This window comes from Notolepis coatsorum (assembly GCF_963971535.1).
Source record: "Notolepis coatsorum genome assembly, chromosome: 18".
Lineage (NCBI taxonomy): Eukaryota > Metazoa > Chordata > Actinopteri > Aulopiformes > Paralepididae > Notolepis > Notolepis coatsorum.
In genome coordinates this window covers 100,535,560-100,560,124 of record NC_140182.1, presented here as the reverse complement: position 1 = coordinate 100,560,124, position 24,565 = coordinate 100,535,560, and the positions used below count along the sequence as shown (strand labels likewise).

General features: G+C 45.3%; 1 protein-coding gene across 1 annotated transcript in view; it reads left to right on the top strand.

The window, feature by feature from the left end:
* swap70b (switching B cell complex subunit SWAP70b) overlaps positions 1-24,565 on the top strand; it is an 86,363-nt gene that overhangs the window by 24,929 nt on the left and 36,869 nt on the right. The window contains exons 4-8 of the mRNA XM_084334404.1: positions 3,784-4,011; positions 7,541-7,687; positions 8,671-8,779; positions 10,397-10,578; positions 19,724-19,831. Of these exons, the coding sequence (XP_084190530.1) occupies positions 3,784-4,011; positions 7,541-7,687; positions 8,671-8,779; positions 10,397-10,578; positions 19,724-19,831 (774 nt within the window). The remainder of the gene's footprint in view (positions 1-3,783; positions 4,012-7,540; positions 7,688-8,670; positions 8,780-10,396; positions 10,579-19,723; positions 19,832-24,565) is intronic.

Below are 24,565 nucleotides of genomic sequence, written 5' to 3'. Positions count from 1 at the left end.
CTGTCTATTAGGAGGTGGTGGGGGTTTTGGGCATTTACGGTGGCCAGTTTCGAATTGCAGCCTCCCGTAGGTGCTCTTTTAGAGCGGTTTTGAATGTGGGTAGGGATTCACATTCCTTTACAGCTTTGGGTAGGGCATTCCACATTGATGTGGCATAATTGCGAAACGTGTTTAGTCCCTTGTTTGAGCCGAATCTGGGTTTAACATGATTTGTTGAGCTTCCTCTGGTGTAGTGGTTGTGGTATTCACTGACCTTTGGGAAGTATTTTGACATGTACATGGGCACCCCGGTCGTATAGTGTATCTTGTAGACCAGGCCCATTGCAAGTTGCTGTACTCTGTCGTCTACTCTAAGCCATCCTAGGTTGTCAAAGTGGGCAGGGGTGAGGTGGGTTCTGGAGGTAAGGTCAAGTAGTAGTCTGACCAGTTTGTTTTGTGATGTTTGTAATCTTGTTTTAAGCGCCTTTGAGGTGCTTTGGTACCATGAGGTGCACGCATAGTCGTAGTACCCTTGAATGAGTGCTCCTGCCAGAGTCTTCAGGGTATTCTTGTTTACCAGAGAGGAGATCCGGTACAAGAATCTAGTTCGTTGGTTGACTTTTTTTATTACATTGGATGCCATTTTGTCACAGGAAAGATTTGCCTCTAGGATGGAACCCAGGTAGGTAATTTCGTCTTTCCTTGTGACAGTATTGTCACCCACTGTAACTGAGAAGCCGTCGGTCTTGCTGAGTTTGTTATTTGAACCGAAGAGAATGGACTCTGTTTTGCCCATGTGTAAATGATAGTTTGTTATCAGCGAGCCATATGCAGATTTTGCCTAGTTCCGAGCTGAGGGTTTTTTCAACCTGCAACTTGTTCTTGTCAGAGACCAGCAGGGCTGAGTCGTCCGCAAACAGGAACAAGTTGCAGTCACAGGCTGACGACATGTCATTTGCATAAATTAAGAAGAGTAGCGGTCCTAGTATGCTTCCTTGTGGAACACCACAGCTCACTGTGAGGGGGGGGGGGGGGGTAGAGTACCGTTTACCTCTACCATCTGTTCTCTCCCCTCCAGGTAGGATTGCATCCAGCTCACTGAAACTATCAAAACCAATTGCTTTTAGCTTGTCAATCAGAATGGAGTGATTGACAGTGTCGAAGGCCTTTTGTAGGTCCAGCATGACCATGCCGCAGTATTTGCCTGCGTCCACCTCTTGTTTGATGTGGTCGTTCAAATAGAGGAGGCATGTGTCAGTGGAGTGGGACGTTCTGAAGCCAGATTGGAATTCGTAGATTAGATTTTTTTCCACCAGGTACTTTTCGACCTGTTCGTAGACTATTTTCTCCATGACTTTCGAGATGGAGGTAAGAATAGAAACAGGGCGGTAGTTGCCTGGGTCTAATTTGCTGCCCTTTTTGTGCAGAGGGGTCACTCTCGCAATTTTGAAGTCCTTGGGGACGTGTCCCTGTTTTATAGAGAGGTTTATTATGTGTGTGATGACTGGGGTGATGGCGGCTGCTGAGTCTCTGAGGAATTTGGAGGGGATGTTGTCATGGCCAGTGGCCTTGTTAGGTTGGATGGCGCTCAATTTTTTGAGTACCTCATCGGTTGTTACCATTTCCAGTTTGAAGTCGTCTTTGTCGTCTAGGTTCTTGTAGTATGCTACTATGTGTTCTACCCCATAATGCCCTGAGTGGGAGGGTAGTTTGTTTACCAGTGTTGTGGCTATGTTTGTGAAGAAGATGTTTAAGTAATTGGCTACATCCAGCTTGTCTGTGATGAGCGTGTTGTCCGTCTTTATGTTTATGTTTGAGAATCTGGTTTTAAGTTTTTTACTGCAGCCTAGTTGATTATTGAGTAATTTCCAAAGTTTGCAGGGTTTGTTTTTGTTTCAGTTTTGTCGTTGATGAAATTTCTTTGGTGGTAGTGCAATACCCGTAGTATGCTCAGCTGAGCGCACCACTCTCTGGAGTGCCTTCCTGTCCTGTGCCGTGCTGTTTCCAAACCAGGCAGTGATGTTTCCAGTCAGAATGCTCTCTACAGCCCTGGAGTAGAAGGAGTGGAGTATCTTCCCCGATACTCTGAACTTAGCTGTCTCAGGTGATAGAGACGCTGTTTCGCCTTTTTCACCACAGAATCTATGTGTGTAGACCATGTCAGGTCCGCTGTGATGTGGACTCCCAGGTATACTTGAAACTGCTCACCCCGTCCACAATAGCCCCGTTTATCCACAACGGCGTGTGTGTCCCCTGCTGTATTCTCCTAAAATCCACGATCAGCTCTTTGGTTTTACCAATGTTCAGGAGTAGGCTGTTGTCCCGTCACCAGCGTGCCAGTTCATCAACCAGGCCTTCTTGTCATTGTTAGAGATCAGCCCCACCACCACCGCGTCGTCCGCAAACTTCACTATGGAGTTGGAGCTAAACCTGGCCACACAGTCATGTGTGTACAGTGAGTACAGCAGGGGGCTCAGAATGCAGAACCCATTACTGGGACCTGAAGGGATGACCTGATGAAGGTCCTTGTACTGAAACGTTGTTCATAATAAAGATATTTAAACTGCAAGTGAAGAAGAGATCTTTGCCTCAGTAAGAACTGGGTTAGCAGCGGTAGTGGTATATGTTGTGGTTTATACGATCAGTGTTGAGTTCCCAGGGTACATAACAGCCTGCTTTGTTGCTCAAGAGCAGAAAAGGAAGTTTGAAGCTTCCTGTTGTATTACAAACGTTGCAGGATTTATTGTTGGGTACAATGAACAACCGGAGCCATGTTGCAGGAAGGCCGTTTAGGAATGAAATGTAACTCTATGCAGCGCTCAGTGTCATATTAGAGATGATTTGGACCCGTTTTTGATAACATTAGTGATTAACCATGATGCTCAGGGATTATTGTGTGTGTGTGTGTGTGTGTGTGTGTGTGTGTGTGTGTGTGTGTGTGTGTGTGTGTGTGTGTGTGTGTGTGTGTGTGTGTGTGTGTGTGTGTGTGTGTGTGTGTGTGTGTGTGTGTGTGTGTGTGTGTGTGTGTGTGTGTGTGTGTGTGTGTGTGTGTGTGTGTGTGCTCCTCAATAGCTCAATAGTGGCAGGACGACTAGCGGCCTCCAGGCTCCAAAACAGGGGGCAGCGACGGCTGCCAGACATTGACCTTGGATTAATAGGAACCCAAGGAGGACAATACACTACCTGAATCATACTGCACCTTATGTGACACTGTGAATATATATTTCATTTAGTTAGATAGTTAAATTATATTGACCAAATTGTTTACACTGCTGTGTTGTTTTTTTTACTACCTGTACCCCCCATGCCCCATGCCCTTCCCCCATGCTCAGTATATTTTTACTGTATTTATTTCTGTATATTTTATTTCATTTTTATTCTATTTTACTCTACTCTTATCCTAGGCAACTTGATTGATTTGTGTTATTATTCTAATTTGTGACCTGTCCTGTCTAAATGTTTAAATGTTGAGCGATTTGCAGTGTCAAATTTCCCACTGGATAATAAAAGTATTTCTATTCTATTCTATTCTATTCTATTCTATTCTATTCTATTCCTTATGATTATCCACCTGCCTATGTGTATTTGCTGTTTGGTATTTATGTTTTTCCTGGTGCACGCATGTGTGTGTGTGTGTGTGTGTGTGTGTGTGTGTGTGTGTGTGTGTGTGTGTGTGTGTGTGTGTGTGTGTGTGTGTGTGTGTGTGTGTGTGTGTGTGTGTGTGTGTGTGTGTGTGTGTGTGTGAATGTCCCTGTGTGCGTATTTTGTGCCTCACTCCCCACTACCCCTCCTCCGTCCACACAGATTGAGTACTTCCTGCGTAAGCTCACGGACGCCATGGGGGGCAGCTGGGTGGAGGAGCGCTTCGAGGACTACAAGCTGAAGCTGGACGCCAAGCAGCACTGCCTTTCTGTCTGGGAGCTGATCAGCCTGGTTGGAACGGGCCAGTTCAGCAAGGGCATGGACCACCAGACCCTCTCCATGGGCGTCAGCGAGGTGTACCAGGAGCTCATCCTCGACGTCCTCAAACAGGTGAACGCCTCGCTGAACCTGCCAAGGCCAACCTGTGGTTGAAGCCTGTGTGGCAGTGGTGAATCGGCAAAAAAAAAAAAAAAAAAAGCAAACTTTACAGTAAATGGTAAAGGATTATGAAGAAAAGGAAAGTGTGACTTCATTATCGTATCAAAGCAAGAATGACTTGGAACCCACATGTCAAATACATTGGTATTACCCTTTTAATGTTTATTTATTTAATTTTTTTTTTTTTTTTACGTTTGCTGCATTTAATGTGGCTTGGGAACACGTTTAGAAAGATTCCTAATCTTTAACCCTTTCACTACCACACTACAGAAGGTTAACCTTTCACTACCACACTAATAGACGGTTAACACCACCAAGCTAGATATACTCACCAATTCACAATACGGCTTCAGGAAAAAAAGAACTACAAACATGGCAATATTAGACCTAATAGAAAAAATACATGATGCCATTGATCAGGGTGATTGTGGGGTGGGCGTTTTCCTGGATCTATCAAAGGCTTTTGACACCATTGACTTCACCATTCTACTTGGGAAACTACACCATTATGGCATAAGGGGTCTGGCTCTCAACTGGTTCAGTAGCTATTTACATGGTAGGCAACAGTACGTCGATATAAAAAATCACAAATCAATAAAAATTGACATCAAATATGGGGTCCCCCAGGGGTCAATTCTAGGGCCTTTACTATTTATTCTCTATATAAATGACTTTGTCAACTCATCTGTACTTCTGCACAAAGTTATATTCGCTGATGACACTAATTTGTTTCTGTCACATAAAAATCCACTCAAGCTACAAGATCTACTCAATACAGAACTACAAAAAGTGGACACCTGGTTCAAATGCAACAAGTTATCACTAAATCTCAGCAAAACAAACTTTATTGTCTTCCACTCAAATCGGATGCAAACACATCACATGTGCATACAAATAAATGAAAAGGAGCTGTCAAGAGTGGCGTCCACAAAATTCCTGGGGGTCATCATCGATGAGTCACTCAACTTCAAATGCCACATAAAATACCTACAAACAAAACTGTCCAAATATGTTGGCTTATATCTGCAAAATACGTCATTTTCTTCCCTTGCCTGCCCTTCTCACTTTATACAAAACCCTGTTTGAACCCCTCATTAATTACTGTAACGTCATATGGTGCAACACATACCCCAGCCATCTCAAAAAACTAGAAAGCCTACAAAAGAGGGTACTACGAGTGCTGTCATGGTCCGGGTATCGAGCGCCCTCAAAGCCTCTTTTCCATCGCTTTGGTCTCCTGAGGCTCGCTGAATTTAACATACATCAAAACGCATCAATTATGTATCAAGTTGTCAACAACATGAATCACAGACTGTCTGAGCTTATCCCTGTCTGCCAACCACTGCACATCCACAACACAAGAAACAAGCATCTTATATCTGGCAAGAGGAGAAGGCTAAATTGTGCTAGCCTAAGCATAGCATGCAGGGGTCCACAGATCTGGAACAAGCTTGATGAAAATCTAAAAATGACTAATACCTTTAAAACCTTTAAAAAATCATTGAAAGAGGAACTGCTCAAATCATATCTCTAATTAAAATTATAACTTAGGAATAAAATTGTCTGTATTATGTATCTCTGTTATATGTCAGTTAGTAGGTAGGTGTATAAACCTACCCACGTTGTAGTTTTTTGTTTTGTTTTTGTTTGTTTGTTTTGTTTATTTTGTTATTGTTTTGTCGTTCATATTCTGTTTGTATCTGTGTTCAGGCTCCCTCCAAAAGCTTTAAATAGCTTCTTGGGAGACCTGGCACATGCACACAATTTGCGACATGTTATCACATGAGGATACTTGCATGTAAAATGTATCGTGTGTGTGTGTGTGTGAATAAAAATTCAATTCAATTCAATTCAATTCAATTCAACCGTCTGTAGTGTGGCAGTGAAAGGGTTAACCTTCTGTAGTGTGGTTGTGAAGGGGTTAACCCTTTGTCATGTGGCAGTGAAGGGGTTAACCTTCTGTATTGTCGCAGTGAAAGGGTTAACCCTTTGGTAGTGTGGTAGTGAAAGGGTTAATCAAGTTGAAACTCAAGTCAAGCAGTTACCTACAGATATGAATGATGTACACCACACTGTGAGTGAGTTTGACTCGTGTATTTTATTGTACAGAGAAGAAATATACAAATGTTCACAGAGATCACAATGATTATCAGAACGTTATCAAACAGCAAGAGTGAGTCAGGAGTCTGGTGAGTCAGGAGCAGCCAAGACGTGAAATCTCAAAGCGGACGTCTGTCAGGGGAGATTACATCATGATGTAATGCTCTTGACTAGTTTACAGTCTCATTTAAAGGAATATGCCAACATTATGGGAAGATATATACCAATTTCCTCTCTGTGCGTTCAGTAGAAAGCTATCTGGCTGCAAGCTAGCCTAGCTTAGCACAAATTAATGGAAGGAGATACGGACCAGCTAGCTAGCTAGGCTATAAACGTCTCCCGGAGGTTTAAGATAGGCTAGTGATCTGTATCCGCTTCCATTAATTTGAGCTAAGCTAGACTAGCTTGTAGCCGGATAGCTAGCTTTCTACTGAACGCACAGAGAGACAATTGGTATCTATTTTCTTGTCTGATGGTGAGTGCATTTCCCATAATGTTTGCATGTTCCTTTTAAAGAGACTGTAAACTAGGCAAGAGCATTACATCAAGTCTCAATGACATAATCTCCCCTGACAGACATCTGTTTAAAAAAATAAAAAAAATAAACTGCTTTCTATTTACTCTATTTAGATCTGTCCTCTTTTTTAGCATTGTACCGTTTCACACATTCACATCTGGGAGCTGCCCAGTAGTCTAGTGGCCACTGAGCTGCTCCACTGAAGCAGTTGGGGGTTTAGTGCCTTGCTCAAGGGCGTGTCAATGGTGGGTTTCAGGGTGGGTGTTATTCATTCCCTTTCCCTGCCCAGATTCTTCTGCTAGTCAGGGGAGATCAAACCAGCAACATTCCGGCCACAAGAAGCTTGCATCTCTAATAGGGCTGTCAGAACGAATTTCAACGTTAAAATTTCATTCCAATTAGAAAATATGAGTCTGCCTACCAAACCGTCCAGTTGAGTGTAAATTAAAAAGAAAAACATTATTGCTATGACATGAACTGAAAACGCATCACTGGTGCTTCGTGATTTTGGAAAAATGTGCCTGCAATACATGGCCAATAAATGGGTGTTAAGATAAGATAAGATAATATATTCCTTTATTGATCCCCTTGGGTAAATTCAGAAGTTACAAAGCACAGCCCAATGCTGAATGATTGTTTACTATTCATACTACCCATAATAGCAAATACAACACACAATGAAAGTGTTAATTGTAAGTATTTTATGCCCGCTTTGATGTGGAACTACTGCGTACATTGTTATCAATAATTAATATTCAAATGTGCCTCGTTTCAGTCTATTCTTAGTCAAATGTTATTCTTAGGGACAATTGACAGCCCTAGTCTCTAACCGTTAGGCCGTCGCGCCACCCTCCCTCTCTGCAGGGCTATATGATGAAGAAGGGACACAGGAGGAAGAACTGGACCGAGCGCTGGTTCCTCCTGAAGCCCACCAGCATCTCATACTATGTGGGAGAGGACCTGGCTGAGAAGAAAGGAGACATCATATTGGACGGAAACTGCTGTGTAGAGGCAAGGACAGTCCTCCTAGACCAGGGTGCCTCTCAAAGTGGGGTCTCGGTGCCCAGGGGTCCTTGAGCAAAATTGGGCAATAGTTTAGTTTTGGTAATATTTTATTCACTGACTAGAAGTGCTCACATGCCCCTTTTACTGTCACCCTCCAGCCATCTCTCTAACGCATTACTTATGTAGCAATGATGGAATACCATTATTTCAAGGAGATGATCACATACCTGCCAACAGTCCTGTTTCTTTTAACCCTTTCCTGCAGCAGTTTTTAAATTTAGTTCTATACCATATAGCATATATATACCATTAATAGCATATATACCATTTTGTTGGCTATAGGGCAGATCTCACTCTCACTCATAAGAAACAATCCTAACCTTTAGGTCACCACAGCGCTGCCCCCACTAACCCATTGACCTATACAGGACCTATAACCCTAACCCTATACAGGACCCTAACACATTGACCTATACAGGACCCTAACCCATTGACCTATACAGGACCCTAACCCTAGCCCTATACATGACCCTAACCCATTGACCTATACATGACCCTAACCCATTGACCTATACAGGACCCTAACCCATTGACCTATACAGGACCTATAACCCTAACCCTATACAGGACCCTAACACATTGACCTATACATGACCCTAACCCATTGACCTATACAGGACCCTAACCCATTGACCTATACAGGACCTATAACCCTAACCCTATACATGACCCTAACACATTGATTTATACAGGACCCTAACACATTGACCTATACAGGACCTATAACCCTAACCCTATACAGGACCCTAACACATTGACCTATACAGGACCCTAACACATTGATTTATACAGGACCCTAACACATTGACCTATACAGGACCTATAACCCTAACCCTATACAGGACCCTAACACATTGACCTATACAGGACCCTAACCCTAACCCTATACAGGACCCTAACGCTATTAAGTATCTACTTTTTCCACACAGTCGTTAGCGGACAAGGAGGGGAAAAAGTGTCTCTTCTTCATCAAGTGTTCGGGCAAGAGCTTTGAGATCAGCGCCTCGGACAAGAAGAGGAAACAGGAGTGGATCCAGGGTAAGAATAGTGGAGCCTCCCTCACTCTGACTCAGCGTCTGGGTAGCGTAGAGCAGGGGTTCCCAAAGTTGGGGTCGCGAGCCGCCGCACGGGGGGGGGGGGGGGGGGGTCGCCAAATGATAAAAAAATTAAAAAATACCAAATTCTTTTTTTTTTGCAGTCAGGCCACTGAACTTAGAAGCAGGTCAGGCCAGTGTTTCTAGTTGCAGCAGCGCAATAGTTAGAGATAACCTAGGTGGGGAACAACCAGCAGATCACTGCAACTCACACAAGTTGGAGAACTATCTCTCTCTCTCTCTCTTGCTCTCACACACACACACAAAAGGAGCCGCATGTGATTGGTGGAGGCGGGACCCTTACAAAAAACTGTTGCTGCTAATCATTGACACATGCTAGCCTGTAATAATCCCCCCCAGAAAAATCTACTTTGCATTTGATATATTGCAAATATACGCCATCACACACACTGGCATTTAAAGGGTTAGAATTATCAAATTAATATGTGGTGTTATGATCAGGGCTGAAGTTGAATAAAAGATCACAAACACTGGCATTTAAAGGGTACAAATAAAAAAAAATGCCTGCACCAGAATGCAGGAAATGAAGTCTTTGTAACAAGAAATGTCCTGGTGGGGGACCCCCAGACCCCCCGCTTAAAAAGTGGCCTGACTGGGGCTATATTTTGCACTATATTTCCTGGCCTGAATGATTTCCCCAGTCCGGCCCTGGTTAAAAGCCTCCAATGCTTATTAGTGTGTGTGCGTTTGAACGTGTGCATGTTTCAACCATACATTTCCATTTATAAAAAAAGAAAAAAAAAATGATTTTATTTTTTTTACCCCCTATAATAGTGGGGGTCGCGGCTCTCTGACCCCGTTATTTTTGGGTCGCGGCCTGAAAAGTTTGGGAACCCCTGGCATAGAGGTCTAAGACCTCGCCTACTGCTGCAGAGACCCTGGTTCAATCCCCGGCAGCGCCACCTCTGGCTTGGTGAGACGTCCCTACGAACACAATTGGATAGTGTTCGCGAGTGGGAAAATAGCGAGATAGCGTGAACCTACACTCCCGTTACACTCACCCAGTGAAACTCCTCGCTGTCAGGTGAAAAAGAAGCGTCTGGCGACTCCACATGTATCAGAGGTGGTGGTCGTCCACACACCCTCTCCAGACTGACAGTAGGGCAGCGCAACGATCAGCACAAAAAACGAACAAAAAGGAACATCACAGGGACCAAGTCAGCACTGTGTGTTGAAGCACTTTGATAAAGTGACTCAGGCCACCTTCCATCCCACCACCAATCAATCCTATAAAGTGTAATATTCTATATCATAACCACAATTGGGTAATTGTAAGAATTTATTTTCATTTAGACCTATAGACACCAACATTTTTACTCTGATTAACATGCAAATATATTACAAATAATTCTGGGCTAGAAGAGGTATGAAGAGGGTTTAGTAAAACTACACACACAAAAAAGACGTTGACAGAGATGTAACAGGATAGACAGATTGTGTATATTTCTCAAAGACCCCAAATCCTGTCTTTTAGACCGCCGTTTCTACTCCACCTTACGCGATGTGTGGATCTCTCTCTCTCTCCCCCACCTCCTATCAGCCATCCAGACCTGTGTGAGTCTGCTGAGACTGGGCCGGCCAGCGCCGCACCGCGAGGCCCGTCAGAAGCGCAGGGAGCAGCGTCTGAAGCATCAGGTGGAACAGGAGGAGCTGGAGCTGAGGATGAGGGAGCTGCAGACCACCAACGAGGCCAAGCAGCATGAGCTGGAGGCCATGAGGAAGGTAGGAGGAGCCATGAGGAAGGTAGGAGGAGCCGTGAGGAAGGTAGGAGGAGCCGTGAGGAAGGTAGGAGGAGCTGTGAGGAAGGTAGGAGGAGCCATGAGGAAGGTAGGAGGAGCTGTGAGGAAGGTAGGAGGAGCCATGAGGAAGGTAGGGGGAGCTGTGAGGAAGGTAGGAGGAGCCATGAGGAAGGTAGGGAGGAGCCATGAGGAAGGTAGGAGGAGCCGTGAGGAAGGTAGGATGAGCCATGAGGAAGGTAGGAGGAGCCATGAGGAAGGTAGGAGGAGCCATGAGGAAGGTAGGAGGAGCCATGAGGAAGGTAGGAGGAGCTGTGAGGAAGGTAGGAGGAGCTGTGAGGAAGGTAGGAGGAGCCGTGAGGAAGGTAGGAGGAGCCATGAGGAAGGTAGGAGGAGCTGTGAGGAAGGTAGGAGGAGCCATGAGGAAGGTAGGAGGAGCCATGAGGAAGGTAGGAGGAGCCGTGAGGAAGGTAGGAGGAGCCATGAGGAAGGTAGGAGGAGCTGTGAGGAAGGTAGGAGGAGCTGTGAGGAAGGTAGGAGGAGCTGTGAGGAAGGTAGGAGGAGCTGTGAGGAAGGTAGGGAGGAGCCATGAGGAAGGTAGGAGGAGCCATGAGGAAGGTAGGAGGAGCTGTGAGGAAGGTAGGAGGAGCCATGAGGAAGGTAGGAGGAGCCATGAGGACGGTAGGGAGGAGCCATGAGGAAGGTAGGAGGAGCCATGAGGAAGGTAGGAGGAGCCATGAGGAAGGTAGGAGGAGCCATGAGGAAGGTAGGAGGAGCCATGAGGACGGTAGGGAGGAGCCATGAGGAAGGTAGGAGGAGCCATGAGGAAGGTAGGAGGAGCCATGAGGAAGGTAGGAGGAGCTGTGAGGAAGGTAGGAGGAGCCATGATGAAGGTAGGAGGAGCCATGAGGACGGTAGGGAGGAGCCATGAGGAAGGTAGGAGGAGCCATGAGGAAGGTAGGAGGAGCCGTGAGGAAGGTAGGAGGAGCCATGAGGAAGGTAGGAGGAGCCATGAGGACGGTAGGGAGGAGCCGTGAGGAAGGTAGGAGGAGCCGTGAGGAAGGTAGGAGGAGCCGTGAGGAAGGTAGGAGGAGCCATGAGGAAGGTAGGAGGAGCCATACGGAAGGTAGGAGGAGCCGTGAGGAAGGTAGGAGGAGCCGTGAGGAAGGTAGGAGGAGCCGTGAGGAAGGTAGGGAGGAGCCATGAGGAAGGTAGGAGGAGCCATGAGGAAGGTAGGAGGAGCCATGAGGAAGGTAGGAGGAGCCATGAGGAAGGTAGGAGGAGCCATGAGGAAGGTAGAAGGAGCCATGAGGAAGGTAGGAGGAGCCATGAGGAAGGTAGGAGGAGCCGTGATGAAGGTAGGAGGAGCCATGAGGAAGGTAGGAGGAGCCATGATGAAGGTAGGAGGAGCCGTGAGGAAGGTAGGAGGAGCCATGAGGAAGGTAGGAGGAGCCATGAGGAAGGTAGGGAGGAGCCATGAGGAAGGTAGGATGAGCCATGAGGAAGGTAGGAGGAGCCATGATGAAGGTAGGAGGAGCCATAAGGAAGGTATGGAGGAGCCATGAGGAAGGTAGGAGGAGCCATAATGAAGGTAGGGAGGAGCCATAAGGAAGGTAGGAGGAGCCATGAGGAAGGTAGGAGGAGCCCCGGCCATGAGGAAGGTAGGAGGAGCCATGAGGAAGGTAGGGAGGAGCCATGAGGAAGGTAGGAGGAGCCATGAGGAAGGTAGGAGGAGCCGTGAGGAAGGTAGGGAGGAGCCATGAGGAAGGTAGGAGGAGCTGTGAGGAAGGTAGGAGGATTTGTATAGTCTACTTTGATTGGCCAACATTTGCAGAAAAAAAAATATATATATATATAAATGTAACGGATGGTATCGTGAAGCGCAGTCAAGAAGGGCTGGGGTGAGTAGCGGTGCTATGGGTTAAACTCACTCTCACATCCTCAAAGACAGATAGACACGTTGCGAAGTAGTGAATTCACCTCTTGGTATAGCGGTCTGTGTTGTTGCCTGCGGTGTGGGAGACCAGGGTTCGACTCCCACTCGGGGCATCGAAGTTTGAGGGTGACGTTGTCACAACCGTTATATATATTCCATTCCATTTGGGCTGTGGGGGGTGCTTAATGTCTGAAGAAGTCGACTGAAGGTTTCTTGTTCTCTGCGAAATCTTGCAATTGGTCCACTGATGGATACATCTTGATATTTGTCTAGTCTAGTGTGTTGATTAGACGGGTGAAATCCTCTTTCAGTGCCTCTGTGCCCGTTTTCTTAGGCAGTTAGCTTTGCTGGTAAAACACTGAGGTAAAACAGAAGTGCATTGTGATTTAGAGACGTTTATAAACACTGAGGTAAAACATAAGTGCATTGTGATTTAGAGACGTTTATAAACACTGAGGTAAAACATAAGTGCATTGTGATTTAGAGACGTTTATAAACACTGAGGTAAAACATAAGTGCATTGTGATTTAGAGACGTTTATAAACACTGAGGTAAAACAGAAGTGCATTGTGATTTAGAGACGTTTATAAACACTGAGGTAAAACAGAAGTGCATTGTGATTTAGAGACGTTTATAAACACTGAGGTAAAACAGAAGTGCATTGTGATTTAGAGATGGGTTTTGAAAGTTCCACAAAGCTTATTTTCCATCTATAAGTCCAACTATTTAAGAATTGATGTGAATATACCACACATTAATTTGGTCAAAAGCTCAACAAGAACAACATCTATCAACATGATCGAGGACCAGTAGAGTGGGAGAAGTGGTCTTGTATGATATAGGTAGCTCTCACCAGCCAAATGCTGATGGTTGTGAAATTGACTGTGGCTGTGTTGGTTTGTTGGTTTGTTGGTTTGTTGAATCTTCCCACCACTTTGGCAGGAAGCCAGCTTGCCTCCAACCAGTCTACTTTAACTGACTTGTGAGATTCCAAATCCACCAGTATCCAGTCTGGCCCAGTTGACAAAAAAAGTTTAGTTTGTGTCCTGCCTTTTTAATGTTCATCGTTTGTTACAATTCAACAGCAGCCTTAGTTTTTTTTCCATTGTACTGAATTTGAAATATGTGAAATATTCTCCAGTGTCTAAATGGCAGGACATTTACAGTAGAGGAATGTGATTATACTGGCTATCACCTACTGTATGTGTTAATTTATAGACGGTTTCAAAGTGACAACAATAGCATTCTAAAAAGACCCACGTTTATTTCCAACATAATTTCATTGAGCTGTAATTAACACAACACAATGATGCAGTGTCCTCTGACATCACAGGAGGAGATATTCAAAGGCATTCACTGTCGAACTAAATTAATGTGTGCAAAACAGTTTAGAGCCTTGTATGAGATTATCTGCACAATTAATCACAGTTTTTCGACGAAGTGCCCCTTTAAGTGTTCTCAGTCAACCTTCCCCAATTAGATACAGGTTAATACACCATTTCTGTTTGTTTGGCTGAGCAGGCACCAGCAAAACATTAACCAGGAAGTAAGAGAATAAGACTTTCCGTCCTTTGCTTTCCCTCTGTCTTGTAATGACCCCAAAGACGGAAATAGGTGTTTTTGATCTTGATTTGATTTTATTTTATTAGGGATCCCCATTAGCTGGTGCGATAGCAACCAGCTAGTCTTCCTGGGGTCCACACACAAAAAAACACACAAAAACAATCACTATTGCAAAAAACAAAATTATTAAAAGTCAGTACACACAATGCATAATGAACCTACTGTAACAATTAATATAGCTAAAATTACATTAGTGTAAAACAAAAACAAAAAATTACTTTACAGTGTTAAAAACAATTTAAAAACAATTTAAGATTCTTTTTAAAAGTGAATCTACTGTAAATGCAGCAGAGGTTCCGAGGCAGGCCATTCCACAGAGTTAATGCTCTAAAAATAAAAGATCTCCCCAGAGCGCTGGTTCTAGGACCTGGCAATTCAAGCTGCCCACTACTGGAACCTCTAGTGTAATGCTCGTGCACAGTATTACTAAAAACAATCTGATTATGTATAAAAACAGGAGTCTTACTGCTCATGACCAACTTGAACAGCACAAGTATATTAAAAGACAATCTATTTTCAACGTTAAGCCAAGAGAGGCGGGCATGCATACGGCTCACATTAGACCTTAGTGAGCAGCCCAGTACCAACCGTGCTGCCCTGTTCTGGACCACCTGGAGCTTCCTGAGTTCACCACTGGCAGCAGATGACCACATCGCAGAGCAATAGTCAAGATGACATAAAACTAAACTTTGCACTATCTGACATAAAAGGGGACGGGCAACAAAAGAAGCACATTTCCTGGAAATACCAATTGCTCTTCCCATTTTTAAAACAATATAATTAATATGCTGAGACCAAGACAGAGTGCAATCCAGCATCACTCCAAGGAGTTTAGTACTTTTTTTTTTTTTTTGATCCACTTTTTCTCCCATTTTCTATATTTTCTCCCATCCCAATTTCGTATCATCCAATTCAACCCTCCCCTGTCACGAACGCTGTTTCTTGCCTCCCACAAGCCGGCTGCAGTGAGGACTAAGTCATACATAGCACAAGTCCCCTCCGGTACTTGAGGTAACAGCAGTCGCATCTTTTCACCTGCGCAGCTCGACCTCTCAGTGTCGAGGAGTAACGCGTGGGAGGCTCACGCTGCCCCCGACACTTCCTGATTCTACTGCGCAGGCGCACCAACCGACTTGTAGGAGTCGCTTGTTCACAACGTTCGATCCCCACCCTTCAGTTTTTCCCTCCCCGTAATACGGCCAATGTGTATTACTGCGGACGACCAGCCAAACTGAAAAACAATGTGGAGAGCTGGATTCGAACACGCGAATCCTAGCGTCTCCACACTGGTGGCGAGTGCCTTAGACCACTACACCACCTAGCCGCCCGGAGTTTAGTACTTTAAACTTGTTGAACTGCTGAATTACACAAGTTTAAATGAAGCTTTGGATTTGTAGATAACCTGTGCCTTGTTCCCAGTACAATACATTTAGTCTTGGAGATATTAAGGACAAGTCTATTACATACTACCCAGTCATGCACAACTTTAAGTTCTCTACTCAAAACTTCATTAAGTACATTGCATGATGGTGCCGCGTAATACAATGTTGAATCATCTGCATAAAGAACTGTTGTAGCACATTTGGTAGCCCAAGATAGGTCATTCGTAAATACAGAGAAGAGCAAAGGTCCTAGGCAACTTCCTTGCGGCACGCCACACTCTAGACCTCTGCTACTGGACAGGCTGCCATTTATATACACCTTCTGTGATCTAGAGGACAAATAACTTAGTATCCACTTTAAAGCAGAAGAGTTAAAACCATAACATTTAAGTTTATCAACCAGTAGAGAATGGTCCAGCACATCAAATGCAGCACTAAAATCTAACAGCACAGCTCCCACCAACATAGAGTTATCTATAGCTTTAAGCCAGTCATCAGTCATCTGTATCAAGGCAGTAGAAGTAGAGTGACCAGCTCTATAGGCATGTTGAGAATCTGTTGCAAGCTTGTTTGAAACAAAATACTCTTGAATTTGTGAATGCACCAACTTTTCCATGATTTTGCTCAAGACAGGTAAAATACTTATAGGTCTAGAATTTCCCTCATTAAAAGCAGCTTTGGTATCCTTAGGTAAAGGAAAAACCTTAGCCTCCTTCCACATCTTTGGAAATAGACCCACATCCAAACATCTATTCATAATATGACATATAGGAGATGCTATAATACCAGCAGTCATTCTCAGCACTTTACTATCCAGGTTATCTAGGCCTGCTAACTTACTATCAGGAAGAGAGCGGAGTAACCGCTCCACCTCACTGACTTCAGCCTGATGAAATTCAAATTCACACATTTTGTCTTTCATTATAATATACTTAATACAGTCATTTGTTTTAAGGTTGTTTGACATATTCATAGCATGCCTTAGTTTAGATACTTTACCCACATAATAATCATTAAAATGATTTGCAATCTCACCTGGTTTCGTGAGAACAAATCCATTTGATTCCACTAAGGGTGTGCACACAGTTGTCTTTCGACCCATCATTTCATTAAAAACATTCCATATTTGTTTGCTATCATTTCTCGCATCATATAACCTTTGTTTAAAATAGTCCCTTTTTTTACCTTGTTTAGTTTTGTCACCTGATTGCGTAAAGCACAGTATTTATGCCTGTCATCAATTGAACCAGAACTAACTGAATGCAGCATGTGGTCATAGCCAATCATGCTGTCATCATTGTACAGTAAAAGATAATCATTAGCACTAGTACCATCCATAAACACCATAAAACCAGATATGAGTTTGAGCACCAACTTCCTCATACAGAAAATGACATTTTCGATAGCACTAAAAACAGGCATCATTTATGGATAATTATAGATAAGCTTTTTATAGATTGCAATTACATATATTAGGATTTAATTAATTATTCACCCACAACAGTTTGTAACAACACCTCACTTTCACTGGTCTCACGCAAAACTATTATTTCCACAGAAAGTAGGTATGTGAAATGTATTAAAATAATGATAATTATGCTAATAATTAAGTTTCAATGAGATATTCACCCACACAAGTTTGTAACATTAGCAATTCTAAACTGGTCTTGGACATGGTGAACTAAGTGAAACACACACACGCATGCACACACACACACACACACACACACACACACACACACACACACACACACACACACACACACACACACACACACACACACACACACACACACACACACACACACACACACACACACACACACACACAAACACAAACAGCACACAAAAAACATGCTCGCCTCAGCATCTCTTTCTACCGTAGCATTCACTTATCTTGCGCAAAAAACAACTATTTGCATGGATTTGATTTCAGACTAGGTATGACGAATTAGCAATAATCCACTTGATAAAGTAAAATTGGATGCAACCGAAAAATGCCACGGCTTGAGAGTGAAAATGGATGACTGACGAGCTTTTAAAAGTGAACGGAAATAAAAACACAAGGTAAAACTGAAGGCAAAATATTCTGTCCTCCTCCAATAGTCCATGAAAGTAGATTGATGCATTTTTATTCAATAAAAACACGGTGCACATAACTCTCTCTGCGTTTGCTAGAAAAGTCAGGACATTTGTGCTAGGGGCGCTTCATTTCTATCACAGGCCAGTTGAATTGCTCCTAGGTGAGGCAGCGGGTCAAAATTAATTGATAAACTAATTCAGTCTGGGGGCCGGATGAAAATGCCAGACGGGCCTTGAGTTTGACACATGTCTTAGAGCTTATAAATGATAGTAAATTACCATACATTCATTCTACACTAAGGCAACATCATGAAAAACAAAAGCAACATACATTTTTAGACCAACTTCCAACACTCAGACATGTATGTTTATTAATATTCAATAAGATCAGACCATAATAAATCATGACCTAATAGTTAGATCTGCAGCTAACGGCACAGTAACGCTTTGTGTTATCAAACCCACCGTAATGCACTTTAAGATGATGTAGATGCAGTCAACGGGCACACTGGCACACAGACACTGGCACACTAACACTGGTACACATGACATGACAACACACACAGAGTGTAACCGAGGACAATAATTTGTTTTACTCGGGGCAACAATATCCCTTTTGTCTGAGTTGACACTGACTGCGCTCCCCTGAATACACACAGACTGGAAAACAATCTGCCATTGAGATGCAACTCCCTGTCTATCGTGCTTGTATGCACAAATGACTCCACGTGCACACACACACACACACACACACACACACACACACACACACACACACACACACACACACACACACACACACACACACACACACACACACACACACACACACACACACACACACACACACACACACACACACACACACACACACACACACACACACACACACACACACACACACACACACACACACACACACACACACACACACACACACACACACACACACACACACACACACACACACACACACACACACACACACACACACACACACACACACACACACAAATCCGAGACCCAGGGAGCTCCAGGGTCATCTCCCCTTAACTAAAAGGTTCACAAGTACACAATAGCTCCTTTCTCCTCCGGCTGCCTCTCCAGCCTCCCTCCAGCACACACACTAATCTGCCATGTAATGGGTGGGCGTCACTGGTCTTAACGTCAACTGACAAGTCACAGCTGGGTGATAAGAGTCACAATGGAGGTTAATGGGAGCCACTCAGCAAGCAGCGGGTTCATTTTGATCATAATATCATCTACGCCTTTGTTTACAGAGTGGGGTGACTGAGACATGTGGCTCTTAGGGGCTAAGAGAGTTGAAGTGAAGTGGGGATTTATGTACCAGGGTGGCGGTTCTCAACGTGGGGTCTGGGGACTCCCAGGGGTCCTTGAGGAGGTTGAGGAGGTCCACTGTCTATTTGATGTAAATAGTACTAAATGTATGTAGAATGATTCGTATCGCCCACTGTCTATTTGATGTACATAGTACTAAATGTACTGTATGTAGAGTGATACGTATCGTCCACTGTCTATTGTTTGATGTACATAGTACTAAATGTATGGAGAGTGATGTGTATCGTCCACTGTCTATTGTTTGATGTACATAGTACTAAATGTATGGAGAGTGATGTGTATCGTCCACTGTCTATTGTTTGATGTACATAGTACTAAATGTATGGAGAGTGGTGTGTATCGTCCACTGTCTATTGTTTGATGTACATAGTACTAAATGTATGGAGAGTGATGTGTATCGTCCACTGTCTATTGTTTGATGTACATAGTACTAAATGTATGGAGAGTGATGTGTATCGTCCACTGTCTATTGTTTGATGTACATAGTACTAAATGTATGGAGAGTGGTGTGTATAGTCCACTGTTTACTGTTTGTGGTACTGTCCCTGTTGTCATTGTACCGACCGTGTGTGTTCAAGTTCATGTTTTGTTTGAATGGGTGAGTCAGTCATACAGTGGAACTCTGTGGGCTGTTGATATGTCATTTGCACCATTTGCCACTGCGACAAATTCCTGTACATTCAGTGGATTTATTAAATGAAGTGTTTCTGATACACATGTCTAACAGTAGCCTTCCTGCTATTGTCCAGGCGCTGGAGGAGGCAGCAGCCAGCGCTGCGGAGGAGGAGCGGAGGCGCCTGCAGACCCAGACGGAGCTCCAGGATCGCTACAGGACAGACCTGGAGAGAGAGAAAATGGTACATCTAATATCTCAAGTTCAAGTTCAAGTTTCTTTATTAGTTGTCATACAGAAGTACAGAATACTTTTATACAAAATGCTTCTTTCTGTTTCGCTCAAGAGACTGTGCCAGGCAAAGATAGATAATAAAATAAGTATAGCAAGTATAAAATAGAAGTCAAGTACGTAGACAAAAATGTTCAGTATATACATATACAATGCTCTATGTAGAGTAGAAGTAACTGAGTTACCATACAATATACTATACAGTGCAAGGCAGTAGTGGGATGGGGTACAATTTAGGTACAATATAATTTACAGTAAGGTGTAATGAGGTATGGGTTGTAGTGCAAATTCTTTACCGATAAGTATAAAGTGTGCTTAGGTGTACTAAAGTGGTTAGAGTGGGTGCTGCAGTGAGTTGTTTGTTTAAAGTGAGTGTGTGCGTGTGGATGTGTGTGCTGTGAGTGCATTTGATGGTTGTTACATAGTGTTATTGTTCGTTGAGCATCCTGATGGCCTGGGGATAGAAGCTTCTTCTGAGTCTCTCTGTGCTTGCCTGTCTCGTCAAAAACCTTGATGTACCTTCACAATGGAAGCTTGTGTTCCAAGGGGGGTACAGTAGGAAGCTGCTTTAACAATCTGGGCTTCATACTAGGAAGGGCGCATACAGACAGCTTCAACCGGTTTATGAAGACAAAGGCCTGGTGCTTCTCAGGAAAGAACTGAAGAATTGAGGAGAGTAGGTTATTGGAGCGCAGCGATCATCTTTAGTTTTCTTTATTTGTTAAAAGAATGACCAACATTTTGACGGGCTCTGTGACCTCACGTGTAGGAAGCAGGAATGGGTTCAATTCACCATCAATTCAGTTAATTCAGGAAATGGTATTTCTTTCAAGTTCAAGTAAAGTTCGATCTCAAACTCCGCCCTCTTCTCTTGATCTGAGGAAAGCAACAGTTGTGATTGGAGGATCGAGAAAAGAAGGGCGGGTTTGTGATAAATTACTGGAAAACGTTTGGCATGCAAAAGTCTGTCCTCTTCAACCAGTTGACAAGTAAATGCGAATGAATGTTCCGTCATCGGCAAGTAAACAGGAATTTCTGATTTAAAGTTAGAATTGATTGAAACGGAAAGTGAATGAATCCCAACCCTGAGTGTGTGAACCGTGTAGCCTTTTGGAATGAAACCATCTTCATTTAGTGATTCCAACCCCCCCCCCCCCCCCCCCTCCACCCCCAACAAAAATCCACACGCAACCTCTTCTATTCCAGGGTATTTGGGAAGTCAAATTTAAACCATATGACACCAGTTGAATCATTTTCTATTCAGGGGGTGTCTGCATTCAGCAGCATCATTTTGAGAAGATTTAGTGGCGTTTGGCGATCATTCAGTTTCTTTTTGGTATTTTCACCAATCTGTGAACCACAGTTTCACTCTAACTTTGTGGTCGAATATCTTGCCTGGAAGTGTTGTGGCGTTCATCCTCCAGGCAGCAGATGTTAGTGACGTTCATCATTCGCTGGTGGCAGACCCGGCGCCATGGGCGGGCATTGGGGGGCCTGGCCCGCCCACTGAGTCAGCTGTGCCCACCCTGAAAAAAAAAAAAAAAAAACATTTTTTTTATTTATTTTTTTGGTCAATCAAAGTCGACTATCCAAATGCTTAGTCGGGGACAGCCCTAGTGGGCACTGATGTCATCAACAACACTACTGAAGCTAGCACGACACTCTGTGAGAATTCGTTTTCTACCCTCAAGAACATCTTTACAGAACATCGCCTTAGTATGCTTCATCGACGCAAGGCCAATTTAATTCAGTTGGCATTTGAGAAGGACTTAACAAAAAAGTTCAGGAATGAGTGGAGGGGCAGTGTTTTAAGAAGATTTCACTCTGTCCACAAACGCTGCTTGCCGCTCTACTAATGATGGTGAGTAGCCTGTGTGTGAGGTTTTGCCCGCTGCTCACTACCTTTTCTCTGTCTTCTTTAAGCCTACTGTTAGGAATTCCCTATTCTCTGTCTTCTTTAAGCCTACTGTTAGGAATTCCCTATTCTCTGTCTTCTTTAAGCCTACTGTTAGGAATTCCCTACTCACTCTCTCTAGCCCCCACCCTCTCGTTCCTTACCCTTAGTGGCCACACCTGTTTGATATTCTATTATCTCTCGCACCTGTGGTGGCAGGCTAATTAGTCCCCCTGTGGGCTTTAAATACCAGGGCGCTTCCCCTCGTTTTGGCGTGGGGTCGTGTTGTATTCATGCCGAGTCATATTCCTAACATCTAGACTCTTTTCGGGAGATCCTCTGGTCTACCAATGCTGTAAGATGGACCTCTCCAGCCTTGAGATGTTTGCTCCAGCCTTCGTCTGCTGTCGCCGTAGCCTGTGGAGGAGACTGTTCTGCGCTCCCTGTAACTTCCACGGGAGGCACCTCAGCGTTCCACTGCAGACCCCAGCGCAGCTGTTCGTCCTGACGCACATCTAGACCAACGCGCATCTCCCGGACCCTCGAGCTTGGCACGCTCCTCCGTTCCAGCGCACTGACGCGCATCTCCCGGACCCTCGAGCTTGGCACGCTCCTCCGTTCCAGCGCACTGACGCGCATCTCCCGGACCCTCGAGCTTGGCACGCTCCTCCGTTCCAGCGCACTGACGCGCATCTCCCGGACCCTCGAGCTTGGCACGCTCCTCCGTTCCAGCGCACTGACGCGCATCTCCCGGACCCTCGAGCTTGGCACGCTCCTCCGTTCCAGCGCACTGACGCGCATCTCCCGGACCCTCGAGCTTGGCACGCTCCTCCGTTCCAGCGCACAGATGCGCATCTTCCAGACCTTCGAGCTTGGCACGCTCCTCCGTACCAGCGCACTGACGCGCATCTTCCAGACCTTCGAGCTTGGCACACTCCTCCTCGCAGACGCACCCCGAGGCGTCTCTCGGTTCCGACAGCGGCTACCCGGTGGACGACGCTCTCGCCACCGCCACTGTCCCGACGCGCACACCAAGGTGTGGCGCGCACTCTGTTCCTCGGCTCCGACAGCGGCTACCCGGTGGACGACGCTCTCGCCACCGCCACTGTTCCGACGCGCACACCAAGGTGTGGCGCGCACTCTGTTCCTCGCTCCGACAGTGGCTACCCGGTGGACGACATCCTCGCCACCGCCACTGTTCCAGCTCCCTGTTCCGACGCGCACACCAAGGTGTGGCGCGCACTCTGTTCCTCGCTCCGACAGTGGCTACCCGGTGGACGACATCCTCGCCACCGCCACTGTTTCCAGCTCCCTGTTCCGACGCGCACACCAAGGTGTGGCGCGCACTCTGTTCCTCGGCTCCGACAGCGGCTACCCGGTGGACGACATCCTCACCACCGCCGCTGTTCCAGCACCCTGTTCCTCGGCTCCGACAGCGGCTACCCGGTGGACGACTCCCTCGTCACCGCCACTGTTCCAGCACTCTGTCCCTCGGCTCGGACAGCCAGCCAACCGGTGGCGATGCCCTCGCCCCGTTGCTGTCCCTGTACCTTTACGCATACGCTGGGTGAGTTTTGATTGTGATGTCACTCACTCAGCGTAGTGCCCTTGCCCCCGTTCCCGTTGCTGTCCCTGTACCTTTACGCATACGCTGGGTGAGTTTGATTGTGATGTCACTCACTCAGCGTAGTGCCCTTGCCCCCGTTCCCGCTGTTGTCCCTGTACCTTTACGCATACGCTGGGTGAGTTTTGATTGTGATGTCACTCACTCAGCGTAGTGCCCTTGCCCCCGTTCCCGCTGCTGTTCCTGTACCTTTACACATACGCCTGGGTGAGTTTTGATTGTGATGTCACTCTCCCAGCGTATTGCCTCTGTTAGTTAGTTTGGACATTTCATCTCCCTGCGTATTGCCTCTGTTTTTGGTTCTCACTTAGAATAGTATTTTTGGACTTTACATCTCCCCCTGTGTGTTTGTCACACGAAGATATTATTACTTTGTTCACTTTGTTATTTGGACTGTTCTGCACCTGCTCTGTTTTTTCCCCTTTTGTGCATTAACTATCTCCTCTGTCCTGCAGAGCGGCCCAGATGATTTCCACCAGTCCTCCCAGTTCCTCCCTGTTTCCCAGCCCGCCTCCGCGGGCCTCAGTCCCCTCTGTCCCCTCTGTTTCTAGTTCCACCTAGTTCCTGTCCCAGTTTCTCCCCTTCTAGTTCCAGCTAGTTCTCCTAGTCCCTAGTCCTTGTCCCTTGTTCTCCTAGTCCCTAGTCCTCTATCCCTAGTTCTCCTAGTCCCCAGTTCTCCTTCCCTAGTTCTCCTAGTCCCTAGTCCTCTATCCCTAGCTCTCCTAGTCCCTAGTCCTCTCTCCCTAGTTCTCCTTGTCCCTGGTTTACCTAGTCTCTAGTTCCTCTGTTCCCAAGGCGTTCCCTTAACTTTCCCTTAGGCGTTCCCTTACCTTCCCATAGTGTTCCCTTTCCTGCCCGCCTCTTAAAGGCACCTTTCCTTCCCCTCATATTATATTCCTGTATTTGTGATTCTCCCTTAAAGGGACAGTGCCCTTTTCCCTGTTTTTTCCCTGTTCACAATAAATATCTGTTTCTTGGCAAACCACCATACCTGTCTTGTGTTGTGCGATTGGGGTCGGTTACAAACCATAACAGTACGACCCCACCAAGTCTACGACCCCAGCCAGCACAGACTGTGTATGTTGAGTTTGCCTTTTTTTTTCTTGTTCCCTCTAGCTCCCCTGTTAGCCCTGTTAGCTTCCCTGTTAGCCCAGTTTAGCTTCCTTGTT